Source organism: Arachis ipaensis, chromosome B3, assembly GCF_059453495.1.
Source record: "Arachis ipaensis isolate K30076 ecotype BB chromosome B3, ASM5945349v1, whole genome shotgun sequence".
Lineage (NCBI taxonomy): Eukaryota > Viridiplantae > Streptophyta > Magnoliopsida > Fabales > Fabaceae > Arachis > Arachis ipaensis.
Window position 1 is genome coordinate 12,511,627 of NC_142438.1, and position 25,657 is coordinate 12,537,283.

Below are 25,657 nucleotides of genomic sequence, written 5' to 3' on the forward strand. Positions count from 1 at the left end.
ATTGCGTTATTTGGTCAGTTTATCTGCATATCATAAACTGCATATGCATTTAATGGATGTGGTAACAGCCTATTTATACGGCTCATTAGATCGGGATATCTATATGAAAGTCCCCGAAGGACTAAAGATATCCAAACCATCCAATGAATATTCGCAAGGGTTATACTCAGTCAAATTGCAAAGATCTTTATATGGTCTAAAGCAATCTGGACGAATGTGGTATAATCGTCTTACTGAGTATCTGGCCAAAAACGGTTTCAAGAATGATGATATATGCCCGTGTGTTTTCATAAAGAAAACTGCTTCTGGATTCATTATAATTGCTATGTACGTTGATGATTTAAATATCATTGGGACTCCTGAAGAGATTCCAACAATTATAAAAATTCTAAAGGAAGAGTTTGAGATGAAAGATCTTGGAAGAACTAAATTTTGTCTCGGCCTGCAGATCGAGCATATAAAAAGTGGGATCTTTATTCATCAAACAACATACACAGAAAAGATCTTGAAAAGATTTTATATGGATAAGTCACATCCATTAAGTACCCCAATGATTGTAAGATCTTTAGATGTGAAAAATGATCAATTCCGTCCTAAAGAAGAAAATGAAGATATCCTTGGTCCTGAAGTACCATATCTTAGTGCCATTGGAGCGCTAATGTATCTTGCTAATAATACGTGACCTGACATATCTTTTGCTGTGAATTTACTAGCAAGATATAGTTCCTCTCCAACCAGAAGACATTGGAGTGGAATCAAACAAATCTTTCGATATCTTCATGGGACGGTTGATATGGGATTGTTTTATCCCTATGGATCCAAGTCACAACTAGTTGGCTATGCAGATGCCGGATACTTGTCTGATCCACATAAAGGGAGATCTCAAACAGGATACTTATTCACATATGGTGGAACAGCTATATCATGGAGGTCTACGAAACAGACGATTGCTGCAACATCCTCTAATCATGCCGAAATACTGGCGATTCATGAAGCTAGTCGCGAGTGTTTTTGGCTGAGGAGTCTGATCCAATATATTCTGTCATCATGTGGACTGATTGATCATAAGATAGCTCCAACTATCCTGTTTGAAGATAATGCAGCATGTATTGCTCAACTTAAAGGCGGATACATTAAAGGCGATAGAACAAAGCATATTTCTCCCAAATTCTTCTTCACTCATGATCTTCAAAATCAAGGGACAATTGATGTGCAACAGATCCGCTCAAGTGACAATCTGGCAGATTTATTCACAAAATCACTCCTAAAATCCTCCTTTGAAAGATTGGTACATGAGATTGGAATGCGCCGATTTCGAGACATTAAATGATGTCGGCAAGAGGGGGAGACTGTACTCTTTTTCCCTTGGTCAGGTTTTTTCCCATTGGGTTTTTCTTGACAAGGTTTTTAATGAGGCAGTCCCCATCACTAAAGGATATTGTACTCTTTTTCCTTCACTAAAGTTTTTTTTCCCATTGGGTTTTCTTTAGTAAGGATTTAACGAGGCATAATCCTTAATGGGCATTCAAGGGGGAGTGTTGGGATAAACATGAAATGAATGCCCATTTATCAATTGGGCGGTTAATAATCTTTCCCATGCAAAGATTTATTTTCAAGGAAGAAATTTGAAGACCAACCTTTAATGAAGGTTGATTTTGTACTACTATAAATAAGGCATCATAGCCTTTATGTACAACACACAATAATACAAAATAAAGCATTCCTCTCTCCTCTTTTACTATAATATTTTCCTTATACACTACAAGCAATAACAAAATACTATTCTCCCTTCCTTTTCATACAAATCAATCTTATTTTATGCTGCAATCAAATACTCTTCTTCTTATATTTCTACTACAATTCTTTCTCTTCTTTTATTTTATAAGTATTTTAAATTCTATTTTCTATTACTCTTTACATATAATATTAATAGCAATATTAACCATCTTTATTATATTGAGATTGCAACAATAAACAGATGCGATTCTCTCTCTCTTTATTTTTAATACTTCTTTCTATCTTTGTATATATATACACATTACAACATATAATATTATTATATATATATAAATTATTATTGGGCTAATTATTTTAATACTAGAGTCTTCTATTTGTACATCTCTATTATATATATCTTTTATTTTACAACAATAAGTTAATTAATGGAGCGTCCAAAATTAAGGGTGTACGCGGATCGAATCGAATCGGATATAATCGAAAATTCGATTCGATCCGCGCAATTTTTATCAGATCGGATATGATATCTGTATTTTTTAGTGTCAGATTTGATCTGCATATTTACGGATTGGATCGGATCGAATATCGGATATATCCACATAATTGAACATTCTCTTTTTAATCATATTTTTATGTAAAAGAAATTTAATAAAAATATTTTTTTATACTTTTAAATTTATTTATTCTTAAAATATTTTTAATCAAATTTTTTTTAAATAACAAAAATAAAATAAAACAATGTATGAATAATAACTAGTAACTAAAACATACAAACAAGTAAATATAATACCAAATATATATATATATTTATTTATTTTTTTAATTATTATGGTGCGGATCCGCGGATCGAATACGCGAATGCAGAGCTGATATTCGCGATCTGATCCGTAAAGAGTGCGAATCGGGATCGTATCCGCAATTTTCGAATCGAATGCGAATATTTACTGTAGATTTGCGGATACAATCCGATCCATAAACACCCCTATCCCAAATTCCATTTTTTTCCCAAATTTATTAGTTGAAACACAAATGTGCACATGAAGAGTCGACCAAAAAAAGTGCACATGAAGGCCAATCATGATGAAATATGAGGGTCATAAAGACATAAACTCATAATTGATAGAAAATTGGAAGAAAGCATTTTTAAAGGGTATTTGTTATTTTTTGGTGACCAGACAAAAAAGAAAGAGAAAAAATAGAGATAAAACTAAATTAATTGGCTAAATTCATATCTAAATTTATTAAATCTTAAAATTCACTCCATGGTTGACTCCAATTCGAGTAAATGTTCGCGCTAGAAACAACTGCTTTAGCCATACAATCTGCAACACTATTCGCATTCTTCTGAATTAAAAGAATAGAGACTCTCCAATTTCAATTCATAATCTCATGTATATGCTTTGTCAAATTCCATTCCAGAATTTCATTACCAAACATTCTTTGTTTACCAAGAAAAAGGCTTCTAAACAGTCTGTTTCACAAATAACCTCACAAAATCCACTGTCCCAAGATAGAAGTAAATCTCTCCAAATCGCATACAATTCAGCAAAAAGAACACTGCACACTTCGACTTTTCAAGTGCAACCTTTCAACCAACATCCATCAGAATTGCGAATGATACAACCGAAATCAGCATAGCCAAAAGGAGCAAAACAACTAGCATCACAATTCAATTTAATAGAATGAATGAGAGGTGGAACCCAATGCAAACAAAGTGAAGCAGGAGACAGAGATTGATACATAACAAAAATGGTGTGGAACTCTTACTGAACTACGAATCAAACTCACCATTTTACTAGCACTCCAAGAGTTATCTGTATTAAATAAGTCATGATTCCTACTTCTCAAAATCCACCAGATGGTCGAGAAGAAAAGAAAAACATCTCTACTCGTTGCACCTCTATAGAGTCAATCACGTAAATCTGAGTTATATGAATACATGCCTAAAAGGTTCCAGACCTCCTTGGCACTGGGACACTCCCGAAGACAATGAAGTATGGATTCAGAACCACTCTGATACCGATGATAAGTGCTAGATAAAGCTAAGCCACGATCCAATCGAAACTCTGTCGTAAGAATAGTGTTATGAAGACCGAGCCAAATCAAGAACTTGTACCTTTCAGGAATATGCAGTCGCCATACCCATAACCAATTATCATGCTCATTCTAGTCAAACTTTCTTTTGGCTAGCCAAGTGTATCCACTCCTAGCTTCCGAACTCTCCACAGTATTCAAATTCGGATTATAAGCATTCAAACGTTGTCTGACATCTTCTGGAATATTAGAGAAAACATCATGGAGATTCCATTGGCCATCTTTTCAAACATCTCTAATAGTTAAATCAGAATCAAATATATGAACAAAAGGGACATCTTGAGCAATTGGGCCCTCAATACTCCACTTGTCAAACCAAAAAGATTGATCAAGTGACCCAACACACCAAGAGAAGGTATCTTTAAGTGTACCAAAAGCCTTTGAAATACTCTTCCAAACATGAGAAGCGTTACAAGGAACAAGGCCATCTAAAACTCCCTCATTCCTCAGATATTTCGCCCTCAATAAAGCAACCCAAGGCTTGTCCTAACAATAAAAAAGTTGTCAAACCAATTTATCAAGTAAAGATATATTAGCACATGTAAGATCTATAACACCCAGGCCACCAAATTTCTTCGGAGTAACCATCATCCTCCAATTAACAAGAGAAAGACATCTACTATCAACTCGACTCTTTCAAAGGAACTGTCTCATTATAGAAGATAATATATCGCAAACCCCATTTGAAAAACAAGATACCTGGATATGATAGATAGGAATGGATGCTAAAAATTTTGTTATAGGATCTAAAAATTTGGTGTCTAATGTAAAAAAAAATTAAATAGTTAATATTTAATTTAAAATTTAAAAAATTAATAAATTTTAAATATTTTAATTTTAATATAAAAAATAAAGAAATAAGTATTATTTTGATCCCTGAAATTTAGGGTCAAAATCAAATTCGTCCCAAACATTATTTTAGATTTAAAATCGTCTCTAACATTATTTTTGGTATTAAAATCGTCCTTTTTAATAATTTTTTTATTTTATTACTAAATTACTCCTAATAAAAAAATATAAAATTAAAAAAAAAAAGAAAGAATGCCCGGGGGTGGGGGAGAAAGGAAGAGGGAGAAGGGGGAAGGGAAGATGAGGGGGTGTTTATCACAACCCCTTCTTCTCATTGACATCTCTAGAAGAGAGAAAAAGAGAAGCAGAGACTCGGAGAGAAGGAAGGCTCGCCGCGCCTGGCCATCACCCTCATAGCACCGCGATTCACTGTTGCCCTTGCAGCATGGCGATTATTCCTTGCCAGCACCGCGACTCACCCTTGCTTTCGATTCGGCTTCTGCTTCTGCTTCAGCGTCTGTTTCTGCTTCTGCTTTCGATTCTGCTTTTGTTCTGCGTCTGCTTCGGCTTCGGCTTCTGCTTCTGATTCAACTTCTGCTTTTGATTCGGCTTCTGCGTCTACTTCTACTTTTGCTTTTGTTTTTGTTTCTACGTTTGCTTCTGCTTCTGTTATTATTCTGATTTCATTGTTGTTGTGTGTTGTTTTTATTATTGAATTTGATGTTGTTGTTTCTGAATTTGAATAATGTGTTATTGTTGGTATTGAATATTGTGTTCTTGAATCTGATTATTGGTATTTGGTGGGAGTAAGGGAGATGGTAGTGGTGGTAAAAGTGGTGGTGAAGGATATTTTTGTCCGTAAAAAGTCAAAAGGACGATTTTAATACAAAAAATAATGTTGAAGACCATTTTAAATCCAAAATAATACGGAAACGAAATTAATTTTGACCCTAAATCTTAGGGTTTAAAATAATATTTATCCCAAAAATAAATTTGGCAAAAAATTTAATACTAATTGATAAACAGCTTAGGTAGAATTGGCCTTTTTAAAATTTCACTTAAGCAAAATCCAAATGTCATCGTTGACCAATCTTACACTTATTAATGTAGCCAGCCACTAGCCAAATTTGTTCCTTCCTTTATGAGTTTCCTTCCTCCCAGGCTCCCATCGCATTGCCGCCTTTTGTCGTAAGGAATAAGGACAACTTGCAATATTTATAACGCTTCAAATTAAGAAAATAGAGTTTAAATAACATCCATATTTTTGTATAGTTTGACACTAATTATTAGAATGAAAAAGAAATTTAAAAACAACACAAAATTAGCTCAAAATAGCCTATAATTATTAAGGAAACTATAAAACAAGTCTCACACAAAAAAAAAAAAAAAAAAACAGATGTAATAGATAAAAAAATGAGCTTGTTAGGTCCTGCATAAGCACAAGTGCATTCACTCGATCACCACTGCAGTTAGTGTGTTTTCTATTCGATTTGGATCGAATGATTTTTTAAAAAAAAAATTTGATCCAATTTCAAGTAATTTTAGATTGGATTGAATTTACAATTTTATAAATTTAAAAATTAAATATATATAATAAATTTTAATAATTTTTTAAAAAATAAAAATAACCTAACAATAAAAATAAAATTATATATTAATTAAAATAAATAAATAAATTTTATTTTGAATTTATATAATATTTATTAAATAATAATACATGAATAACATAAAAATATATAACAAATTGAACATATTATAAATAAAATTTTAAATATAATAATAATATTATAGTATATTTATGTAATTTGAATTGGATTGGATCAATTTTTAAAAATAAATTCAAAATCCGATCAAGTCCATATGATTTGCCACAAATAAAATTCAATTAAATTTAAATTAGTGCGATTTTAATTAATTTTCAATTTAAATTGAATCGAACAACATATTTAATTTAGATTAATCCCTAAAATTGCATTACACCAAAAATCAAGATAGAAAAGTAGAAGAGGTTTTTTTTATAACTTCTAGGGTCGTTATTGCCATAAAAATCATTGAGAAGACACAATAGTTGGGATGTATAAATTGCCTCAATGTTATGTCAAAAGCTGAGGTTGCTAATTTTTTAAATCAGTTTCGATCTTCACTTGAATATCCTTTGATTTTGCTGCTCTTTGTAGAAAAAAGAATTTCCCTGCTAGCTCATAGCAGTTTAAAATAGGCAAATTAATGATTACCTGAGGGAATTTATGCAAATTGGTAACTTATTTAGTATATAATCTTATCTAATCTAATGGTGCATTATAAATAATATCAGCACTAAATTCTGATTTTGTTGATAAACGTTAAAACTAGATAAATCCCAGAAGGCTCTGTTAAACTTTTTACCATTTTTATTCTTTATCACTCAAAATATGGTGCTAACTATAGTAACTAACACGCAAAATCTGTTTATATGCCTCGCCAAAAGAAAAAAAAAAAAAAAAGTAAAGTTGATGTTTCAGGCACAATCCAATATATACGGAAATACTTTTTAATTTTAGCCCCAGTGACTCTTTTTCTTTTCTTATCACTTTACTTATATGAATTATGAACCTATCAGGCAATTTGCATTGGCACAGAAGCTTATGATATGAACTATGAAGACATTAATACTTTTTCTATTTATTCCTAATTTCCTATAATGCTTTTAATTTATTTTTGGATGGTTCTGCAGAAATATTTTGGATATCCTATTGAGATAAATAATGACACTAAATATATATAGAAAATATTATTTGTATATTAAAATTAGGATTAATTTTAGTATACAAGCAATTAGCATTTACAAGTCTTACAAGTGCGGAACTTACTAAAACCCTAAATGCGCTCCAATTCATACGTACAAGTCACGCGCTATATAACAGAATTTAGTTTCAATCAAAATCAATTAACGCGCGAATATCTCTCTTCCAATCTTCAAAAGATTTCTTTACCTTCTTCGAATCTCTTGCCAAGTTTCTTCGTTCTCCTTCTCACGTTCTCCCCTGGTCTTTTGGATCCTTTTCCTTCTGCGTTTATCACTTCTTTGGTCTTCATCATTTACCTGAGTTTTGCGAACTGTAACGCTAGCTTCGTTTTATTTCGATTTTCTGGTTTTTGAAATCAAATTTTGAAGTCCTTTTGAAGATAATGGATGATTCAACCTCAGATTGTCAGCTCAATCACGGCGAGGTGGATTCAATCTCAGATTGTCAGCTCAATCACGGCGAAGTGAATTTTGAATTTGAATCGAACGAAGTTCCTGAGATTTGATTTAGTTTCAGTTAATTATGATTGTCTAGCTGAATAATTCGTGAACCTAGACTGTGAAATTAATGCGTGAACATAATCTGTGGATTGAATCTAATGTATTAGTTTTGATTAATTATCTGCAATTTATAGCAGACGCTTGGGTGTAGATCAGAACTTTTTGGGTGTATTTTTAGGGAAGTTTGGATGTATTTTAGGAAAGTTTGGGTGTATTTACAGTTTATGATTTTTCTTGTTATTTTTAATTGACTTGTTGTCGTTCGGGTGTATATCAGGAGTCCTTGGGTGTATGTTACTTTGATTGTTATTTTTTTTATGAGGTGCAGAAATTCTATAGTATTTTGTTTTTAACATGTTGTATTTTGCAGCCCCTCTCTGTTGTTGATGAGCAACTTATTCCCAAGGTTGGAATGACTTTTAAAAACCTTGAAGATGCTGCAAAATTTTACAAGGACTATGTCAATGCTGCAAGTTTTTCTACAAGAGTTCGGAGTACAAATAAAAAAGGTGTATAATTACAGAATATGGGTGTAAACCATAATTTTTCTTGAATGTATTTCTGAACTTTCTTGTGTTTGACATTTTACATACATATATATATTTCAGAATCTACTGTTTATGTTATAAATTATTGTTTGTTTTTTTTTTATTATGGTATAGGGTTTAGGGTTTAAGGGTTTAAGGGTTTAAGGGTTTACGGGTTTAAGGGCTTAGGGGCTTAAGGTTTAGGGTTTAGGGTTTAGAATTTTAAGGGTTTAGGGATAAAGCATTAGGGGATAAAAGTCTGGTGTATATTTAACTTTCTTTGGGTGTAAAATGAGATCTTATGGGTGCAAAAATCAATAAGTTGGGTGGTTTAGGGTTTAGGGTTTAGGGTTTTAGGATTTAGGGTTTAGGGTTTAGGGTTTTAGCGGGTTTAGGGTTTAGGGTTTAGGGTATAGGATTTTAGGGGTTTAGGAATAAAGCATTATGGGATAGAAGTCTGGTGTATATTTAACTTTTTTTGGGTGTAAAATGAGATCTTATGGGTGTAAAAACCAATGATTTGGGTATAGTAGGTTGGGTGGTTTATGGTTTAGATTTTTAGGGTTTAGGGTTTAGGGTTTATGTTTTAGGGTTTAGGGTTTAAGGTTTAGGGTTCAGGGTTTTAGGATTTATGGTTTAGGGTTTAATTTTTAGGGTTTAGGGTTTATGGTTTATGGGTTTAGGGTTTAGGTGTTTAGGGTTTAGGGTTTAGTGTTTTGGGTTTATGGTTTAGGATTTAGGTTTTTAAGGTTTAGGGTTTAGGGTTATAGGGATAAATGATTAGGGGGATAGATGTTTAGGTGTATAATCAACATTTTTTGGGTTTAAAATGCCAGGTTATGGGTGTATATTTGATTTGATGTTTTCCTTCATATTATAGTACCTGTAAATCAGACATTTTGAATACACCAGAGAGAGTTTAATTATGGAAAAAAAAATTTACTTATAATTGGATCAAATATATTTATAGCATGTGTTCAATTTCTTACAAGAGTATATAACAGTTACATTAATCAATGACAATATCATTAGAATCTATCTGACAAAATGGACTCAATAATAATGAGGATGGCCTGGACAGTCTTATTGCATCACTTCTCCTCGCTCATATTTCTGAATTTCTCACTCAACATATGGGTTGCACACTTTAGGTCCTTGGTTTGCTGTAAACAAAGCAAAATTAGAGTTAGATATATTTCTATTATGAAAAACTGATTTGATCGAAGACATATATTTGTTCTTACATTTTTTCAGCTTGATTTTTGCCTTCCATTTTTACTGCAATAAAAAATACACCCATAGATATCAGTCAGATACACCCATAGATCAACCACATACACGCAAATTGATTTTATAAGTATTTAATGAGATCAGTTCAAAATGATGTTCAATTGACTCAAACAACGATAAATATACAAGCTCAAGAAATATTACAATGTCAAGCAATATACACTCAAGGACAAGCAGTATTAGAACATTTGCAACAGTTGACTATATTAAATTATATGAGTTCAGAAATATACACCCAACAAATTACGCCATATACACCCATCACATTACGCCATATACACCCAACAAATTACTCAATATACACACAAAAATCAGTTAGAAGAAGAACTAGAACAAGAAAAACAGTAAAGTTAGAGCAAGATGAACGGTAAAAACTTAGATGAGGCACATACACCCAAACCGATTTCATAAGTATTTAATTAGATCATTTCAAAATTATGTTCAATTCACTGAAACATGAATAAATATACAAGCTCTAGCAATATTACAATGTCAAGCAATATATACCCAAGGACAAGCAATATTAGAACAGTTGCAACAGTTGATTATATTACATGATATGGGTTCAGGAATATACACCCAACAAATTACGCCGTATACACCCAACAATCAACCATATACACCCAACACATTATGCTATATACACCCAACAATCAACCATATACACCCATACAAATTACTCCATATACACCCAATAAATTAAGCAATATACAGCGAAAAATCAGTTACGAGAAGAACTAGAACAAGAAGAACAGTAAAACCTAGAACCACTTTGAAGAATAGTAAAACCTAGAGGAACTTACAAGAAGAGTAAAACCTAGAATAAGAAGAACAGTAAAAACAGTTATATGAGATTTAGAACAAGAAGATCAGTAAAACCTAGAAGAACAGTAAAACCTAGTTCTTCGATTTCGAAATCAGAAACAGAAATGTGGAAAATGTACAAGATGAGTAAAACAGTAACGTACCTTGAATAATATTTTGTTGATGGTTTCTGCTAACATTCGCGACGAGTTCGAATGTCTATTCAGTTTGGAATATTGCTCGAAATTTGAGAATTTGTGTTATCTTTGAAGGAGAAGAGGAAGAGTGAGTCATAACGAGCGGTTTTTTCGAAGCGTAATCGTTTGAGTGACGCGCGTGGAATTGACGTTCCATTTAAAGGGAGAAAGTGCGCGTGGATTAAACCTGGGTTGGGCCAACTAGTAAAGATTATATGCTTTGTTTGCATGTATGTGTAGCAGAACCCTTAAAATTAACCATAATATATTTATATACAAATTTATATATATTATTTAACTTATTTTTAATATATATTTTATATTAATAACTAATTTTAATATACATAATTATACTATTATTTTATATTTTGTACAGATGCTTTAATTTTGTTCTAAACATAACATATATTAATGTATTCATTTATTGAATGAAATTCCTTTTTCTAATGTTTTGCTTTCTGCGGTAATTTATTTATTCTTAAAAACGCTCGTTTTAATTATTTTACGGTCGACCGAAAAAGTAGCCACAAATAAAGCTTGGGACTTAATTTTGTCTTTTAAGTATAAATTAAATTCGATTTTGGTCTGAACTATTTTCTGCCTGTATAAATTATTGCAACAATTTTAGAACTTAAAAGTTAAAACACTCTTTTTTTCGGCAACACAAGTTCTTTTTCTTTTTTTGAAACAAGAAGAACTCAACACAAACGTGGAGCGTTAGAGGCATAAATCAACATAAAATACTTAAAGTAACCACTTAAAATTCATAAACAAATACGTATCCCGACGTCATATCCGATATTGTCATCAACAACCAAAGAGATTATCACTTCTCCACTCCTTGTAGCTAAGCATAGTCATATTGATGATGTCTTCAATCCGTTTTCCTAACACAAGTTCTTTTTAAGTGGATTTTGTTCGGCATGTAATTTTTTTTTATTTTTTACGGTATTTTTAATTTGGAAGATTAATGACTAATCTGTGGTGAATCGGAACTCTATTTAAGAGTTTGTCGTTGATCAATAGGTTGCTGCATTTTTTTTTTTTGTGATTAAACAAAAAAAAAAGAGAAAAATAGAAACAAAATCAAATTAATTGGCTATATTCATATATAAAATTTATTAGATGTTGAATCTCACTCCATGGTTGACTCCAATTCGAGTAAATGTCCGCACCAGAAATAGCTGTTTTAGCCATACAATCTGCAACACTATACGCATTCTTCTAAATTAAAAGAATAGAGGCTCTCCAATTCCAATTTATAACCTCCTGTATATGCTCTGTCAAATCCCATTCTGAAATATCATTACCAAACATTCTTTGGTTTACTAAGAAAAGGGTTTCTAAACAATATGTTTCATAAATAACCTCACGAATTTTACTATCCCAAACTAGAAGTAAACCCCTCCAAATCGCGTACAATTCAGCAAAAAAAACACTGTACTTCGACTTTTCCAATGCAACATTTCAACCAACATCCATAAGAATTATGAATGCTACAACTAAAACCAACATAGCCAAAAGGAGCAAAATAACTAGCATCACAATTCAATTTAACAGAATGAGTAAGAGGTGGAACCCAATGCAAACAAAGTGAAGGAGGAGACAAAGATTGATGCATAGCAAAAATAGTGTAGAACTTCCTTACTGAACTATGAATCAAACTCACTACTTTACTAGCACTCATCTGTATTAAATAAGTCATGATTCCTACTTTTCCAAATCCACCAGATGATCGAGAAGAAAATAAAAACATCTTCACTCCTTGCACCTCTGTAGAGCCAATCACGTAAATTCGAGTTATTTGAATACAGGCCTAAAAAGTTTCGGACCTCCTTGGCATTGGGACACTCCCGAAGACAATGAAGTATGGATTCAGAACCACTTTGACACCGATGACAAGTGCTAGATAAAGCTAAGCCACAATCCAATCGAAATTCTGTCGTAGGAATAACGTTATGAAAATTGAGCCAAATCAAGAACTTGTACTTCTCAGGAATATGCAGTTTCCATACTCACAAATAATTATCACGCTCATTCTAGTCAAACTTTCTTTTGGCTAACCAACTGTATCTACTCCAAACTGAGTAGAGTCTAGAAAATGCCACATCCCACGCCCAACCCGAACTCTCTCTAGCATTCAAATCCAGATTATAAGCATTCAAATGCTATCTGACATCTTCTGGAATGTTAGAGAAAACATCATGGAGATTTCATTGGCCATCTTTCCAAATGTCTCTAATAGTTAAATCAGAGTCAGATATATGAACAAAAGAGACATCTTGAGCAATTGGGTCCTCAATACTCCATTTGTCAAACCAAAAGGATTGATCAAGTGACCCAACGCACCAAGAGAAGGCATCCTTAAGTGTACCAAAAGCCCTTGAGATACTCTTCCAAACATGAGAAGTGTTGTAAGGAACAAGGCCATCTAAAACTCCCTCATTCCTCAGATATTTCGCCCTCAATAGAGCAATCCAAGGCTTGTACTGACAATGAAAAAGTTGTTAAACTAATTTACCAAGTAAAGATATATTAGCATATGCAGGATCTCTAACACCCAAGCCACCAAATTTCTTTGGAGTGACTACCATCCTCCAATTAATAAGAGAAAGACCTATGCCATCAACTTGACCCTTTCAAAAGAACTGTCTCATCATACAAGACAATTTATCGCAAACCCAATTTGAAAAACATGATATCTGCATATGATAGACATGAATGGATGCTGCAACAGAATTGATTAGACAAAGTCTCTATGCTTTATTTAGAAGTCTTCCTTTTCAATTAGCTAATTTTTCCTTCACCTTTTCAATCACCGAATGAAAAGAGATCCTACTAGATGCCTTGCAGAAAATATTAAAAAATAAGTTGCTGCATGTACAAAATGAAATTCAAATTATCGACATTTATTTAAGTAGACTAATGAGCTAATTACTAAATCAACTCCACTTGATTTATTTACATGTTATTATATTTTAAATTTTAGGGTAAATTATAGGAATAATTTTTTATAGAAAAATAATGAGAATTAGTTTTTTAATTAATAATGAGTTAATATTTTATTCCCTTTTAAATTTATCTTGCTCTTTTTAACGTAACAATTTAAATTGTTAATTTTTGTTCATCCACTATTTTATTAAAATTGTTAGTTAAAAAAATAGTTCCAAATAAATATACTTTATATAAAAAAAAAATTGATACGGTAATAATCGTAAAGCAACTTTTGCAAAACAATTACAAGAAAAAAAAACAAATAACAAATTAACAATAACAGGATGGATTTCATGTCCTTTTCATCACATCACATTATTATAATTTATAACTAAAAAACAAACATAAAGTAAGTGAAGTGGGTTTGCATTAGTCTCCTAATCATAATTCCATACAATAATCAATAATGGTTTCGCTCAATTATTATTTAATGTGTGATATATCTGTACTATTTCTAATTCTATTATGAGATAATTTTTTTTTATGTCTCTATCATGAGATATTGAAATTGAGATCCAACATAAAACAAAAAAGATAGCGCATAAGAAATTACAATTCTTCTAAGTTCTATATTTTAGGTAATTGTTCACATAAATACATGAACATAAGAAATTACAATTCTTTTAAATTCTGTAATTTTAGATACTTATTTACATAATTTTTTTTATATTTTTATATAAAATTTAATTTTAATACTGTAACGTGATTTTAGCTACATATTTAATTATATAATATTATATAAATAAAAATAATTATTTTTTATATTAATCATATAAATAATAATTTAAAAATAAATATAATTAAATAAATATATATATTTTTTATATTTTAATATCAATGTATTAAAATTAAACTATTTTATATAAATAACTTTCACATTTTGATATTTTTATACAAACAAATTGATATTTCAGAATGACCTTATGATAAGAGGAACGTGTAGGTGTGGGTATGTGTTCTGGTGTGTGTCACACAGGGAATAAACAATAAAGTATAAGAAAATATAAGTATGTACTGCCGAGATTGTTCTTAACCTCCAAGCTTCTGTAACGATATTCTTCTTTTTCGCATCTTCCATTTTTCATTTTATCTCTAATTTTATTTATTCTTTTTTTTTTATTATTTTCTTTTTCTCTTTGTTGTACCAGTCAAATATTACTTTTCCGAACACAAATGACACAATACAAAAACCAAAATCACGCCACACTTCTTCTCTCTCTCTCACTCTACACTCTCCTTTGGCTTTGTTCGTTAGCCGCACTCCCTCCACATCCTTCTTCTCAATAAAAAAAGAAGTAAATAAATTAAAAAAAAAATAGAAAACCCTTCTCACTTCTCACTTCGTTCTTTTTCGCCACCGTTTTTTCTCCGTTTACAACGACGGCGCCACCATGTGGTCCTAGAGGTACAGCTCCGTTTCACTCCTTTTCATTTCCTATCACTTCTTATTCTAATCCTGCTTTTTCTTCCCCTTGTCTTTTTTCTCTCCTTTGGCTATGTGTTGCTTCTTTTTTTTTCCCCTATTAATTAGGTTTTTAGTATTTGAATCTTAGCATTTAGAAAGCTTGCACTGGTTTCTCTGTGGAGCGTGGTTTTTTTAATTGACCTAGTTTCGGCGACGATGTTATAATTTTGTGGTTGGAAATGGGATAAGAAATGACGAAGGGTTTATGGAGAACACACGGTTGAGATCTTCTGAAGGTGCTGAGATTTCTAGTTTCCTCTTATTTCTATGAACTTTTTGAAATTTAAAAAGTGTCTATGTTTCTAGCATTTAATGTTACTCCCAAAATTAAAAATCTATTTGGAAAGTTTGTGTGGATTTAGCTGTGAAGGCAACGTTTTGGAAAAGGGGGGGGGGGGGTATATGTTTTTAGGGCAAAACTACATGTATTACATAAAATATTTAGAAGGTTAATTTTGTTCTTTTGTGGTGATAGAATGATACGAGGAATCTTTTTGTTAGATATGTACTAATGAGTTTTATTTTCGTTTAATTTTTGTTAAGTCACGTTTTTCATGTTTTTCAAATGTTGGTAATGAAACTGAATCTTTGGTGGTTACTGTTTCTGTAGGGTTTACCTGGGCAACCCACAACGTTGTATTCGGTCTTTTTAACATATTAAGATTAAAATGAAACCGCAGAACGGTGGGGTGTCTAGAGTTCAAAAAGGAAATCATTCTACTCAAGTTGAAGGGCCTAATTGGATTCTTATTGCTGCCGGTGCTTTGTTGAGTACATTATCTGTTCGCCTTGGTTACAAATTGAAACAGGCACTTGACTCAAAGCCAAAGCAGAATTCAGCTAGTGTTCCAAAAGGTCCTTATGTCCTGTGTTATGTTAGGAGGATTTAAAATTTTCAATTTCATGTTCTGTACCTTGCTTTTCTTTCATTTGATAATCTCTTATCCAAATTGAGAAACAGTATCTTACTCATGCAGTTTGCATAGTTTTGTACTTTGTCTGAGACTCTGATATGTATAATGGATTGTAACTTCATAGTTTTGTTTTCAAAATTCAGGAAATGGAAAACCTTTCAACATAAGGAAATCCCCAAATTGCTTTATGCAGTCTAATGGATATTCCCATGCACAAGATAATCATGGCTGCTTCAGCTGCAATTCAGGTTTAATTTATGCTCGAAAGATCATTTTTATTTGCATACTGTTGAATGGTCAATTATAGTATTATGTCTTTCCTTGGATAGTTTACCTTATATTGTTTGTTCATTTTGTGGAAATTTTCACTGCACTTTCTCTGTTTCATTTATCTACTCGTCTCTCATATTCTTCTTTTCCTGTGTTAGCCTAATTGTTTTATTTTGAGTTTAATAGAATCCTCTTATGCTCATCATCAAACTTCTCTTCACTCTTATCTATTGTTTGTTTCATTTTCATCTTGTCTTTGTCTCTGGTACCTACTTGTTAACATATATATGCTAATAAGTTATGGAAATTCTAGATAATATTGGGGACAAGAAATATTCTGAACCAAAATTTAAGCTCAGCAATCTGTAGACCACGTGTTGGTTGTAAAAAAGTTGCATTAGTGGAGATAAAATTATTTATTTGGTATTTTCAGATGTCTTATCCGCAAGTCATTCTAACTACACAACTAGCTCAGAGATTTCAAGCTACGTAAAGGTCTTAAATGTGATTATGTGAATGAGTTGATGGCCATGATTTGAAGTTGACTACTTAGTGAGAAATGCCAGTAAACTTACATGAATCATTCACCATTATTTAGTGATCATATTTTATGGGGAAAACCATTACTTAGTCACATTCTTTTGGATAAACAAGCATTGGTGATTGTAGTTTGTGAATCTGGTTCCATTTTTTTGTTCTCCATTATCCTTATATTAATGGTGCTGTTTACTGTGTATATGTGACTGTATAGGAACTGGAAGTCATATGGAACTTAAGTGCCCACCAAACGGCCAGACATTGAGTGAATCTGATGGTGCCCTCCCTTTGGTGACTGTTCCTGCTACTGAATATAACAAGGAAAATGGTGTCATGTGGGCATGCTCTCCTGACCGTCTTGAATTGCCTTCGAAGCCATTCCACCATTCAAACTGCTCAGATTCTCCATGTGTATCTGAATCTGGGTCCGATATTTTTAGCAAGCGGGAAGTCATACAGAAACTGAGGCAACAATTGAAGAGAAGAGATGATATGATCCTAGAGATGCAAGATCAAATAGCTGAATTGCAAAGCTCACTCAATGCTCAGCTCGGACTATCTTCTCATTTGCAAATGCAGCTTGAATCTGCAAACAGAGAGTTATTTGACTCGGAGAGAGAGATCCAACGTCTGAGGAAAGCAATCGCTGATCACTGTGTTGGACGTGTTCCACACGATAAATCTTCCACCGTCGCTGCCTGGCCAGCTGAGGCTAGAAATGGCCATGCAAATGGCCATCTAGATGGGGAGAATAATTTGGAGTCCCCTGAGAAAACAAGGGATGACGAGGAGAGAATCGAGATGCTTAGAAAGCAAGTAGGAGAGTTGAAAGAGGTAATTGAAGGGAAAGAATTCTTGCTCCAGAGCTACAAGGAACAAAAGGCAGAGTTGTCTCTGAAAATCAGGGAATTGCAACATAGATTGGATTCTCAGCTGCCTAACATTTTGTAGAACCTATTAGAAGTATGTGAATTCTTTGCATCTTTTACATTTTGACAAAGCTTCACTGTCACTGCCTCCCCTCATTCTTTATTTTCTCACTGTAATTAGCTTACTTTTGATTGTTTGGCAATATATTTCTAGTTTGTGCGATGTGTGCTTGAGAGAAATGAACGAAAGGCAAGATGAATGTTGGTCGGTCGATGTTACTCTACCGTTTTTTCCTCTTGATCTAGAGTAAGCTTACACTGGCCAAAGTGATATATTTTCCATGTTTTAGGCATTACTTGCCTTTTCCCCTATTCTAAATGTGGAGTTCTCTTGTTTGTTTATTGATGCTTCAAATAACTCATTCATTATTTATTTTCAAAGTAAAATAAATTCTTCCAAGTATTGAGTCAAATATAGCTTAAATTTTCGATTGTAGCCCCTCCAACTAAGGTTACTGTTATATTACTCTTAGAATGCTGTGCTAACAAATCAGGGAACCTGTTCAACTTGGTAAGAAGACAATGAAGACACTAAAACTAGGATGTCACCTTTTAAGGATACGGCATCTCTTATTTAATGCTACCCCAACATTAAATAAATGCGTCACCTACTTAGTACTCACATTTCACATTTGAGAGAAAAGTAGCTGGTCCTCTCTGCCATTACCTTCCCTATGTTGCGGGATGGCGGGATATATGAGATGTAGTGCCAAAAACATGGGAAAGCTTCGAGTCTGTTGGGTAGAGACTGAGACTCAATATCATGTTTCTTGGTTCAGAGACTGGTACTAAAATTTCTGTCTCTGTCTCTACAATTTCAGTACCTTCAAAAAGTAGGGACACAAGGGACTAAAATTTTTAGAGATAGAGACTGAAACTTTAATAACATTTTATACCTAAAATACCCTCATTTCAACTAATTAATTCCAATTTTACCTTTTGTGCAAATTAAATTAGAGTTTCATTATTGTTTCAATTTCTGTCTTCCATTTTGCACCAAACAGAATACTGAAATTTATTTCAATTTCTGTCTCTTAGTCTCTGTCTCTCAGTTTCAATCTTTTTGTCTCTGTCTCTCCACCAAACGCTACCCAAGAAGTCTACATGGAATAGTGTTCAATGTCTCCATGGCATGTAGATATAGCCATATAGGTGGTTTGGTTAACTATTCAACGTTAATTAAAGTACAGCTACGAAGACTTGGCAACTATAAAGTAACATTACATTTAACGACGATTTCTCAAAAATTAATAAAGGATGCAACATCTTATCCCGAACGAGTGGAACACCTTCATTCAATACACACATTCTTGGTATGGACTACACGAACTTTATGTTTATGTATATTTTCACATCGAAACGTTACAAGCTGAAGCCGTGACGCAAAACTTACGTAATTTTAACATCGCTATCATAATTATTTATTTGGAAGGTTCACTTCCTAAACCACATGTAGGTTCTGTGACTGCAATCGCCCAAAATAATATTGGGAGAAATGTTATATGTAGTAATTTTATATACATTATTTTTTATATTAAAAATTATTGATAATAAGTGAAAAAAAATACGCTTGATACCATAAAAAAATGTGTACACCAAAAACAGTACAAATATCATTTCTTTAATAAAATATAGTGCATCTCGCTTTCTCATTACAAATACACTGCATTATTGTCCAAAAATATAAAAACAAAATAAAATAAGATCTTTAACAGATTGCTTATTCTAAAAATTAATTAAAAAACAAAGAATTTGACATCTGTGACTCTTGATTCATAAAATACTAAAGATATCAGAGCATGCCAAAAAATTACACGTGAATTTTATCTATCGGAAAGTGCACATCATTCAGTAAACAAATTCTTGCACATTAATAGCTGACATCACTTGCCAGGAACTACCAACACTTGCTAGTCAAATTGCCATGCACATCAGCACACGAGCAACTGAAAACAATTTTGCTTCAGAGCAAGGAAATTAAACTACATGTTTTACCTCAATCTTTTAAATGAGAAAAATGGTAGTCAACATATTAGATCACCAGCAACAATGAAACCAGTTTCCCATAAAACTAGAGATATACATTTGATTGAACATTTGTATGCTTATGGATATAACATTCTTTTGGACATAATGATGGAGATCATGTGCACTGCACTATGTGGCGAGCGTAACTTCATATTCATCCAATCTAATATTGGCTTAACAGTTTTATCTTCCGCACTTGTCAATGGACATAGATTGAGAAAAACAATCTTAAGATAGCAGCTTGAAGATCAATATGATGCCCAGAATAATCATTTTTTTAAAAAAATGGATATTGTTTCCTTACTTCAGGCTCTATCAGTCAAAAGGTTTTATTCATCGATCTATGTCGAGAATCACCTAGCATTCAGATCAAATTCACCAACATCACGCCAGCCATCCTGCGTGCCAGTGTCCCCATTTTCAGCTTCATCATTTAAGAAATCATCAGATGGCTCCTTCTCTTCTCTCTGAGCATTGTTTCCCCATCCATTCATCATCTCACCTGCGTTGCCTCCCTGATCCTGCTCTCTCATGTCATGACCGATTGCGATGTCGCTCCCTTGGGACCCAAGTGCACTCCCTCTTATTGGGGTTCGAGACATCATTTCAGCATGAGACTGTGAATCAGCCCGAGCCTGCTCTGCCTGGACCATTGCCATCCGAAGTTTAGCCTCGTGGGCTTCACGACCAGCCTTCTCCCTGGACTCTAGTTCAGCTCTTAATTCCAACATAGCTCGCTTTTCCTCCTGAAGAAGTGCCTGCTCAAACATCAATCTCTCCTCAGATCGGAATTCCCCCAAACCTCTTTTTTGGGTTATTATATTGAAGGCAAGTGCCTGCTTCTCAAAAGTTGCTGTGAACTCAGCAATTTTAGCAGCAATATTATTATCCCACTGCTGGGACCGTGAAAGCATCTGGCCGGTGGTGTCAGAATCCAGTATCCTATCATCTTCTTCTGCTTCATAGTCTGCCACAACATGATATGGCAATAATCTGCATGAGGAAAATTCAGGGAATTCTGAAACATAAGAAATCCATGTAAGATCAAACTTCATTGCACTAGTTCTGGCTAGTTACAGATGTTAAATACAATCCCCATATTCCAAAATCCCAACACAAGTCGTCGTTTTACCATAAAATATTGATAATCAAAATTCTTCTTAGATGTAAGCTAAAATTGAACATTGGCATATCTCAATGAAATCCAATGAAAGATACACAAATACTTAGAGAGATGGACATGTAGCAAGTTTTACATGCATCCCCATCTCCAACGATTGATTACAATTTATCTATCAAACCATTAAATTAAATAATAAATTATATGTCATGAAACTACTTATCCCAAAAGTTCAAGTTATTAGGTAATGGTTAACGAATGCTTATGTATCTAACACATCCCCTCACGCAAGAACCTCTTTTTTGAGCTTGAAGCACGAGTTGTGCATAGGTCTATTTTTGCCTATGTTGAAATTCTTGAAAGTAACATGGATCAACCTTTAGAACTTTTGATTATAGAAGCTATGATATCATGTTATGAAACCATTTATCCCAAAAGTTTAAGCTGTTAGATAAAGACACATGAATGGTTATATATCTAACATTATAAACTAAGACATGAAGTGATTAATATACACAATTTTTTTTCATTCATTCAGGTAAGTCCTCTTACCTACATGACTTGCACATCAGGCTTATCAAGATACCCCATAAATCTCTTGGCTAAAAAAATTCACTAAACAGTTTCAAAATATTCAGTTTACATAAAGCAACTCCAAATGTTATTTCCATATTGATTTAAGTAAATTAATGTGTTAGCAGACTCATGGTAAAGGAATTATTGACTCTGATCTAAATGACAATGATATAGGTTCTGTAGAATTAAGACTGCTAATCAAAATATACAATATAAACAAAAGTTAGAAATAGGGACACAAACAGATAATAACTAGTCCCAAACATAAACAAATAACTCGAGAGGTTGTTTGTTAAGAATAGTAAGCTTAAAGTTGGATCAATGACAAAGAAAGTGAAGTAGAATCTAGTTACAAATGCTAAACAATAAGAAGGGCAAAGCTACAAAGGGAGAAAACTTAACATGGCATCAAATACTTGTAACAGAAGATTTTAAAAAACGGGAGAAAGAGATTTGAAATTAATATCAAAGGAAAGAAAATGGGTAAGCAACACGAATTTGCAGAACGTGCATGGCAGTTCCAAAAAAAGGATCAGGTTGCAATGAATGAAACTGCACAAGTGATACCATCGGATTCTGACAGAAAAACATTGACACTTCTGGCTGAATCACAGCTTGGACTAATTTGAAGAAAAGAAAATTAATCAAAGTTGCACTATCAAGGTCAATATTACTTCTAGTATCTTTCTAATCCCAGCTAAAATTAAGATCCACCAAAAAAGACCTGATATACTTCTTTTCTTACACATTAGTACAAAATGTAGCTCTCAGCCTTTTTTTGAGCTTATTGGATGGCAAATAAGGTGTAGCCACCCTGTGACCAGTGTGAGGCACTTGGCCATGAGCAGAATGCCACGGACAGCCAAAGGTGGCTCAAACATCAAATAATTGGCAGTTGATGACATTATAATACAATTTAAGCACCACTATTAATATCCACAGTAACATGAATCTCTTCAATGGTTCAATGAAAGCAAGCAACGCTAACATCCAATACATGTGTCTGTATTATTTACAAATTAAATTGATATTTATTGGATTGGACAATTATCACATCCCAGTTTAAGGTGTAAAGGAAAAAGGTGTTCACTCAATAGTATCACTTGGAACTAGTAAATCTTAATTTTCAAAGAAGAAAAAGTTACATCACTGGTGTTACCTTATCTTTATCTGTTGAGTACTCCTAAGTCCTAACATTTATCATACTCTCAGTTCTCATATATAATTAAAATTATACAATTTCATAAACATATCAGATCCGCTGCCTTGAGGAGTTCAAACACAAAATACTTTCCAGGTGTTGCACCAAACAAAGCACTACCAACTCATCTCTATGTGTGTAAGGTATTGTGCCCTGTTTTGAATACTACTTATTTAAGAGCTACACTCACATTCTCAGCTGCAAACTATTCTAAAATGATGACAATAAGTAATTAAATAGCCTTTTCCACAAGAAATGGCATTATACCCTTTCAAAGACTATTCTCTTATACTAAAAGCATAAACAAAACCATAAAAAAGGAAGGATTGAAGAGAGAACAAAGATTATAAACTGAATCTCATTAATGCCAGGTAAATCCAAATGCAACTTGTCAATAACCAACATGTCTCTCTAATTTTCTGGAAAGGACATTAACTAATCAAACAAGCCTATTCAACAACCACCAGCCACTTGTAAAATTATATAGACTGCTGAGAGGCCAAGTGCTTCAAAGTAACACCACCTTCCACAATCATTAGGTGATACTAAACAAATAACTTATATAGAATGTAGCATTAAAAACAACTCTTATTTTATACCGAAGACTTGGCACAATTATCTTAGTATATCCCACAAAATACTCACATCATTAAATCCACAACCACCAAATAAGCAGTTTGATACTAATCAACTTTGATCCTTAAAAGTATCATGTTTTTTAAATTGTGAGTGGGGGAGGGGGAATAACACGCCTAACTGAAGCTCAAAAACCGCACTTTCCTTAATTTTCGCTTAGCAATTAAAAGGCTAAAAACTGAAAAAAGAAAAGCACCGTTTTTCATAATGCATATTGAAACGAACCTCTCGCAGGCATCTTCAAGAGAAGAGAATGGTCGCTTAAAGTCAGGGTGACAGACCCGCCATGCATCTTGGTATGCCATCTGTAGCTCCATCTGGTTCCCAGGGCGAATCGCTTTCTGTTGTTGTTGCTGCTGCTGTTGTTGCTGATGCTGCTGCGTTTGAGATTGTGTTTGCGATTGCTGGGTCTGCTGCTGTGAGACATGATTGGAATTAGGGTTCTGGTGATGCTGCTGCTGCTGCAGATTGAGGATGGGATTGTTAGGGTTAGGGTTAGGCGCAGAATTAGGGTTAGGGCTAGGATTTTGTTGGAGACCGAGGGGCCTTATGGGTCGCAAGTGGGCGTCGATGTTTGAAGGGAATCGAGAGATTGCAGCTGCTTGTGCTTGCTGTTGTTGCTGCTGCTTCTGCAATTGCTGTAACAGCATGAAATGGTGTTGTTGTTGATGTTGTTGTTGATGTTGTTGCTGCTGCTGCTGCTGCAACAGTAGTTGCTGTTGATGTTGCTGCAATGCCTTTGCCTCTTCCATTCTTTACCAAAATTAAATGTAAAAAAATAAAAGAAAAAGAAAGAAAAATAGATTTTGTGAGTATTCCCAATGGATCGCCCCTTTGTTTTCTTTTCTAAGCTGGAATGCAGAGAAGAAAAGAAGGAGAAAGGGTCTCCGAATTCAGGATTGTTTGTATTTACGTGACTAGTTTAACCATTGATGCATTCTTTTGAAGAGTTTGATAATTTCAGACAGAATGCACTTATCAGCTCACCACTCTCGTGCTCGCAGAGCATTGACGGGCCTGTCTCGGTTTCTTTGTTTCTGATTTCTTTTACTCAAATGTCGAACCGGTTGATGTCGGGTCGGACCTATGTGGATTGGTTCATCAATATATTTTTTTTGGTGACTGTTCATCAATGTATATTATTATTTGTGGTGTGAGTTGTGATATGAAAAATTTGTTTTTACTAGTGCTATTTTTAGGTCATGCTAATTATATAAGGGATTGAAAAGATATCTGTCAAGAATATAAACAGATAAATTGTTTACAGAGAAAGTAAAATTTATGCATTTAATATCATATATCATTTATTTAAAAATTTTATATTTGTATTCTTTTTCAATATATTCTAAGAATATTTATTAGAAATTTTTTATAGAATGATGATATTTAACAAATATTTTTTATTTTTTATTTCTTAGGTTTTTAACATTGATTCTTTAATTAGTGTAGAAATGTCTAAAATGGAAATATTTAATTAGTATTTAACTATTTATCATAAACCACAAAATTTCCTACAAGTAGTAGTTTTTTGTTCTTTTATTTGCTTTGTCTAGTCTTAAATTCTTAAGTATTTGTGAGCTGAAAATTAACAATTAATTCCTATTCTCGTGAAAAATCACTTTTTGGTTCAAAGAAGTTAATATCATCTGCCACATAACCATCTTTTTTAATAAAGATCTAACTAAATACATGATCCTGTTAAACAATTTAAATGTAACTAAAATAAATTAGCTAAAAATAGTCAAAATTTATTTTATTTAATATTTATTAATTATTACAATAATTAATAAAAATTAAATAAAATACATTTTAACTATTTTTTTTGTTTATCTAATATTATCATTTAAGCATCTACTATTGTGTTGCTTTACTTAACATTATATCTTATCGTCCAAAAAAAGTAAAATTAAAAAAAAAAAGAAAAAAAAGAAAAAAAAGCTATAAGCTATAATAGATGAAAAGTATTACTAGAATAAAAATATTATTTATATATTAAATATTTTTTATATTTATATAAAAATATAATTATTATTAATTAATTAAACACAAAAAATTGCATATTTATTTATAAAAAATTATTGATATTAAAACAATATTTATTATAAATGAAGTAGATATAATGGTTTAATAAAAAGGTTAATATTTTTCTACGGTATCCTTAATCCAACAGTATTTTATCGTGGGTCGGAGTTTCAGTTAAAAGTTTGCCACTAATGTCAATGGATTGCTGCATGCTCCCAGCGGAATTGGAAGGTTAATGAGC

At 32.8% G+C, this 25,657-nt stretch overlaps 2 protein-coding genes across 3 annotated transcripts; one reads left to right on the plus strand and one right to left on the minus strand.

Moving 5' to 3' along the window:
* The first annotated feature begins 14,641 nt into the window (after window positions 1-14,641).
* LOC107629630 (uncharacterized) lies at window positions 14,642-17,996 on the plus strand. 2 transcript variants are annotated; one of them, XM_016332459.3, is made up of 5 exons: window positions 14,897-15,123; window positions 15,250-15,419; window positions 15,794-16,038; window positions 16,241-16,345; window positions 17,119-17,996. In XM_016332459.3, exons 3-5 carry the CDS (start codon window positions 15,852-15,854, stop codon window positions 17,853-17,855), a joined length of 1,029 nt encoding a protein of 342 aa, XP_016187945.1. In that variant the 5' UTR covers window positions 14,897-15,123; window positions 15,250-15,419; window positions 15,794-15,851; the 3' UTR covers window positions 17,856-17,996. The 2 variants fall into 2 exon arrangements, with proteins under 2 accessions (XP_016187944.1, XP_016187945.1); XM_016332458.3 differs by lacking the exon at window positions 15,250-15,419 and having other exon boundaries at window positions 14,642-15,123.
* A 1,684-nt stretch (window positions 17,997-19,680) lies between these two features.
* On the minus strand, window positions 19,681-24,474 carry LOC107629631 (mediator of RNA polymerase II transcription subunit-like protein). Its single transcript, XM_016332462.3, has 2 exons — window positions 23,620-24,474; window positions 19,681-20,854 (listed from the first exon to the last, which is right to left on the minus strand). The coding sequence occupies exons 1-2, from the start codon at window positions 24,144-24,146 to the stop codon at window positions 20,215-20,217; spliced, it is 1,167 nt and encodes a 388-aa protein (XP_016187948.1). The 5' UTR covers window positions 24,147-24,474; the 3' UTR covers window positions 19,681-20,214.
* Window positions 24,475-25,657: the final 1,183 nt, after the last annotated feature.

Bases quoted from the DNA above. Each gene is read 5' to 3' on its own strand.
- LOC107629631 (XM_016332462.3), bottom strand. From the start codon at position 24,146: ATGGAAGAGGCAAAGGCATTGCAGCAACATCAACAGCAACTACTGTTG. The intron at 20,855-23,619 runs GTTCGTTTCAAT...TTCCTCATGCAG, and splicing joins CTTGAAGATGCCTGCGAGAG to ATTATTGCCATATCATGTTG.
- LOC107629630 (XM_016332458.3), top strand. From the start codon at position 15,852: ATGAAACCGCAGAACGGTGGGGTGTCTAGAGTTCAAAAAGGAAATCAT. The intron at 16,039-16,240 runs GTCCTTATGTCC...TTCAAAATTCAG, and splicing joins TTCAGCTAGTGTTCCAAAAG to GAAATGGAAAACCTTTCAAC. The intron at 16,346-17,118 runs GTTTAATTTATG...GTGACTGTATAG, and splicing joins CTGCTTCAGCTGCAATTCAG to GAACTGGAAGTCATATGGAA.